Below are 5,992 nucleotides of genomic sequence, written 5' to 3'. Positions count from 1 at the left end.
TGTCGTCTATAATATGATAATAAAGTCATACTATAGCATGTCGTCTATAGTATGATAAAAAGTCACACTATAGCATGTCGTCTATAATATAACAAAAAGGTCACACTATAGCATGTCGTCTAATATGATAAAAAAGTCACACTATAGCATGTCGTCTATAATATGATAAGAAAAAAAAGTCACACTATTGCATGTGGTGTATAATATGATAAAAAGTCACACTATAGCATGTCGTCTATAATATGATAATAAAGTCACACTATAGCATGTCGTCTATAATATGATAAAAAAGTCACACTATAGCATGTCGTCTATAATATGATAAAAAAGTCACACTATAGCATGTCGTCTATAATATCATAAAAAAGTCACACTATAGCATGTCATCTATAATATGATAAGAAAAAAAAGTCACACAATAGCATATTCTATTCAATGAAATGTTTTTATTCATCATTCGTGATTTTGTGTTTTTTCTGTTCACAACACAATATTTATATTCAGACATTTTATTGACATTTTGAACCACAAACTAAACCAAGACGTTTATATGATATCTTGGACGGCATGTTATATTTTGACATCATGTGGTCTGATTTTTGCATGTGCTTTTATTCGTAAAAAATGACGTGAAAACGTAATCTATGACATCATCCGAAGCTGAACACTTTTAAACTCTATAAATCCCCTGATGCAAACCGCCTCCTTCCGTTGGGGGTTCAGAGTCTCGGACCGGTCGGCGACGTCACCGATAATAGAAGCTGGCGGCGACTGTGAAGACGTCGGACGAGCCTTCGTACGGCGTGATGACGGGTCGAAGGCCTTTCAGCTGCTTGTAGTGGCCGAAGTGTCGGATCCTGTAGGAGCCGGCGGCGGCCGACGGAGGGACGAACCACTCGATGGTGGCGTTACTCTGCTGGCCCGAACCCTTCAGCCAGTGAAACCTGTGACAAGAGACATCTGTGAATATCCTGACGGATGATGAAGGTCGGCAGGACTTCAGGTTTGGACCTCGTCTGGACCCGTTCGGATTTAAAGGTTCTGAAGTGTTTTGATATGATTTTCTGTTTGTAAAAGCTTCAGTGAAACATGATGAAGTAACGTTCTCCATAACTGAAATCACTTAGTAAAACTTGAAGTCTGTCTAAAAGACATAAAGTCCTGGATGACCAACAATTTCCTGCTTCGAAACTCAGACAAAACAGAAGTTCTTGTACTTGGTCCTAAAATCCTCAGATACGCTTTCTCTGATCACTTAGTTACTCTAGATGATGTCGTCTTGGCCTCAGCACCACTGTGAGGAACCTTGGGCTAAAGCAAATCTCCAGAATTGCCTTCTTTCATCTACGTAATATTAATAAAATCAGGAAAATCCTTCCTCAACATGACACAGAAAAACTCATTCATGTGTTTGTTACTTCTAGACTAGATTATTGTAATTCCTTGTTGTTAGGATGTCCACATTACTCATTAAAAACCTGCAGCTGATCCAAAATACTGCAGCAAGAGTACTGACGGGATTTAACAAGAGAGATCATATTTCTCCAGTTTTATCTTCTCTTCACTGGCTTCCTGTGAAATCAAGAATAGAATTTAAAATTCTCTTGATGACTTACAAAGCTCTACATGACCAGGCTCCATCATATCTTAGAGATCTTATAGAACCACATCATCCCGACAGATCTTATAGAACCACATCATCCTGATAGATCTTATAGAACCACATCATCCTGATAGATCTTATAGAACCACATCATCCTTACAGATCTTATAGAACCACATCATCCTGACAGAGATCTTATAGAACCACATCATCCTGACAGATCTTATAGAACCACATCATTCTGACAGATCTTATAGAACCACATCATCCTGATAGATCTTATAGAACCACATCATCCTGACAGATCTTATAGAACCACATCATCCTGATAGATCTTATAGAACCACATCATCCTGACAGATCTTATAGAACCACATCATCCTGATAGATCTTATAGAACCACATCATCCTGACAGATCTTATAGAACCACATCATCCTGACAGATCTTATAGAACCACATCATCCTGATAGATCTTATAGAACCACATCATCCTGACAGAGATCTTATAGAACCACATCATCCTGACAGAGATCTTATAGAACCACATCATTCTGACAGATCTTATAGAACCACATCATCCTGATAGATCTTATAGAACCACATCATCCTGACAGATCTTATAGAACCACATCATCCTGATAGATCTTATAGAACCACATCATCCTGATAGATCTTATAGAACCACATCATCCTGACAGAGATCTTATAGAACCACATCATCCTGACAGATCTTATAGAACCACATCATCCTGACAGATCTTATAGAACCACATCATCCTGATAGATCTTATAGAACCACATCATCCTGATAGATCTTATAGGATCTCCGCTGGATTGTTGAATTGTTGGTTTCTCTGTATAATATTGTAAAGTCTTGCTGTAAAGACTTAAGTGCCATGAAATAACCTGTGTTGTGATTTGGCGCTATATAAATGAAATGAAATTGAATAACTGAAGCTTCAAGTTCCACTGAGGTTACATCACAGTTTCCACCTGCACACTGGCCTACCTGGTCTCCCATGATGCATCAGTGTGGACGACCTCCCAGGTCTCCGTTCTGTTGTCAAACATCTCCACGGTAACAAAGGTTTTATCTCTCTGCAACAAACACAAGGACGGAAACACTCAGGAACAAGAACCGAAACAAGAGCTAATAGACACAAAACCATGGATGAAAGATTCTCACGATGTCTCCGGAGTTTCTCGGGTTTCCTGCTACGAACGTCACGGAGACGACATCCCCCTGGAAAACATTCAAAAAGAAAAGCTTCATCTGTTTTCCGGAGAAGCAGCAGCGTGTGGTCAGACTGATGCTGGAACATGCAGGTGATGTCAGGTGTTCGTCTCTAGGTGGCGCTGGACGTCGCTTAATAATATTAACACATTGTTATTGTGTGAACTGTGAAAAATCAGCTGTAGAAGTCAGTTCAGACATTTCATTGATATTTTCAGTTAGGATGTTTTTTTAATAATAGTTTTTTTCCATTTAAAAATGTATTTATTTCTACCTTATCAGATTTCCAGATATAATCTTCTGCTCGTGTTCATGTTGCTTCAATAACTGTTTTATTTAACAGCTGCAAATAATAGAAAGTCGGATTTCTGTCTTCTCACCAAACAACCGCTCACAGATATTAAAAACATTTTTGATTTGTTATTTATAACTTTTTCAAATGTTACATCCATTGAAGGACGTCTCCGGCTGCAGTCGGAGCCCTGCGGGACGCCTCGGGTGTGCAGGTGCATCCTACCTGCCGGTAAACGGGTTCGACCTGCTGCAGGACGTCTCCGAAGCTGCTGTTTGCTGGTTTTTTGTCGACGCGCGCCGCCGGCAGCAGATTGAAGAGGTTCTCCTGGAAGAAGGGCGGCGGCGGGCCACGAGGTAGCGCCGACACCGAGTCCTGAAACACAACAACACATGTAGAGGTCCGCTGAGGCAGAACCGGCTTCTTCTGTTCGGTACCGTGTGTTTGAGTCGTCCACCTGAGCGATGGCTCTGGCCAGGCCGCGGTACGTCTGCACGTACGCACTGAGCGTGTGTGGACCGTAGATGGTGGAAGCTCCTTCGTACCGCTGCACCTGAAGCACACACAGTGACAGCAGCCAGTCAGACCATAATAATCTCATTTCTTTTCAGTAATTGAGATGAATATTATTCATGAATTTTCAAATTATTTCACATAATATTGTAAATAAACAGGATATCGATTGATTCATGTCAAACGATGAAAGTAATCTTGAAAAGAACAAAAACAATCAGCTGCAACGTTTGAATGGTTTTTCTGCTCATTAATAATTCAGTAAAATTATAAGTTTTCATGGTAAAAACAGTGAAACAGTCAAATGGGACGTTTTTCACTTCATTTTCCTCAGTTAGAAACTTTTTACTTACAAAACATTGAGTTGTAGTTGAGTATTTTTACTGTTTGGTTTTAATACTGGAACCGAAATAAAACATCCGGTTCTTCCTCCGACCACCACGGTAACTTCCTCATTCTGCCTGACGCCTCTAAACATTACAACTCCCATGAGCCTCAGCGGCGGTGTACCTGGTACTCCTCGTAGGTGGTGATGTAGTGAGTGTAGACGTTACTGAGGCCTGCGATCACCACCTCCATGTTCCTCTCCGCCCCCCCCGCCTCCAGCTCCTGACACACAATAAACACACAACTTTAAAGCACACAATAATAACTCACAATGATAATATACAATAATAACACAGAAATACAATAATAATGCTGAGAATAATGTCAATAATGAACATTAATGTTTCTCACCTGTTTTACAGCTTCTCGTAACCTCCGACCCGACATGGTGCTGCAACACACACACACACACACACACACACACACACACACACACACACACACACACATCAGTGTTGTTGTTATCATCGGTTGTATCCATTCATCAACCATCAGTGATGTCATCAACCATCAATGATGTCATCGTTGGTTTGTGAACGTTATGAATCCTCCAGTTCAGATTCTGTCCCGTCACCATCTTTGTTAGTTCAGAGCAGTTTGGAGCAGGAAGTGACCATATTTGGACGAGCTGGGGGAGGAGCCAGCGGTGGATCTGACCGATCTGATCGGAAACCTGACGATACTACGTCCCGCCCACCGATAGCTGTAACCTGACTGCACCACAGGCCTGTCAATCAAACAGACACGCCCCCAAAAACAGGTCTTCTTGAATCTTCTTTTCTAATGAATGAGGGATTATTTTCAGATGGACCTCCAGAAAACTAAGAAGAAGGAGTGACTTTAGCTAACAACACCGAGATAACTGATGGACACATTTTATTCACTTTGGATTTGATGAGAGAAGTTGAATGGGAGTCTATGGAGCCGGAGGCTTTTTGGAGACGACCTCTAGTGGCACTCGCTGGTATTGCAGCTGAAGACACTTCTGGATTGGAACCATTTTTCAGACCTGAAGCTACGAACTCTTTTATATCCAGTCTGTAGTTTATATCCAGTCTGTAGTTTTATATCCAGTCTGTAGTTTTATATCCAGTCTGTGTTTTATATCCAGTCTGTAGTTTTATATCCAGTCTGTGTTTTATATCCAGTCTGTAGTTTTATATCCAGTCTGTAGTTTTATATCCAGTCTGTGGTTTATAGCCAGTCTGTAGTTTTATATCCAGTCTGTGGTTTTATATCCAGTCTGTAGTTTTATATCCAGTCTGTAGTTTTATATCCAGTCTGTGGTTTTATATCCAGTCTGTGGTTTTATATCCAGTCTGTGGTTTTATATCCAGTCTGTAGTTTTATATCCAGTCTGTGTTTTATATCCAGTCTGTAGTTTTATATCCAGTCTGTAGTTTTATATCCAGTCTGTACTTTGATTTCTCCAGTGCATTCAACACCATCCAACCACTGCTGCTGAGTGAGAAGCTGCGGGTGGTGGAGGTGGACACGTCCACCATCTCCTGGATCACTGACTACCTGACAGACAGACCACAGTTTGTCCGTCTGGGCAGTGTTCTGTCTGATACGGTGGTCAGTGGTACTGGAGCTCCTCAGGGAACTGTTCTGTCTCCTTCCTGTTCACCTTCTACACCACTGACTTCCAGAACAACTCAGAGTCAAGACATCTGCAGAAGTTCTCTGATGACTCTGCAGTGGTAGGATGTATAAGGGATGGACGGGAGGAAGAGTCAGTCGATGGTGTATAAGGAGTGGACGGGAGGAGGAGTCAGTGGTAGGATGTATAAGGGATGGACGGGAGGAGGAGTCAGTGGTTGGGTGTATAAGGGATGGACGGGAGGAGGAGTACAGGGCAGTAGTGGAGGACTTTGTGGAGTGGGCGGGTAGAAATCACCTGCTCCTGAACGTGGCCAAGACCAGAGAGATGGTGGTCGACTTCAGGAGGAAGACGACGG

General features: G+C 41.7%; 1 protein-coding gene across 1 annotated transcript in view; it reads right to left on the bottom strand.

Moving 5' to 3' along the window:
- Positions 1-448: 448 nt before the first annotated feature.
- The window catches only part of asah2 (N-acylsphingosine amidohydrolase 2), an 11,658-nt gene continuing 6,114 nt past the window's right edge, over positions 449-5,992 (bottom strand). The window contains exons 12-18 of the mRNA XM_069687712.1: positions 4,383-4,422; positions 4,155-4,253; positions 3,589-3,684; positions 3,357-3,506; positions 2,792-2,848; positions 2,615-2,703; positions 449-944 (exon numbers count right to left, since the gene is read on the bottom strand). Of these exons, the coding sequence (XP_069543813.1) occupies positions 746-944; positions 2,615-2,703; positions 2,792-2,848; positions 3,357-3,506; positions 3,589-3,684; positions 4,155-4,253; positions 4,383-4,422 (730 nt within the window). The 3' untranslated portion in view covers positions 449-745. The remainder of the gene's footprint in view (positions 945-2,614; positions 2,704-2,791; positions 2,849-3,356; positions 3,507-3,588; positions 3,685-4,154; positions 4,254-4,382; positions 4,423-5,992) is intronic.

Source organism: Brachyistius frenatus, unplaced genomic scaffold (genome assembly GCF_029030835.1).
Source record: "Brachyistius frenatus isolate BFR_SWC_R1_liver_20210118 unplaced genomic scaffold, ASM2903083v1 Contig_484, whole genome shotgun sequence".
Lineage (NCBI taxonomy): Eukaryota > Metazoa > Chordata > Actinopteri > Embiotocidae > Brachyistius > Brachyistius frenatus.
The sequence above is the reverse complement of the archived record's forward strand: the minus strand, read 5'-3'. Positions and strand labels throughout refer to the sequence as shown.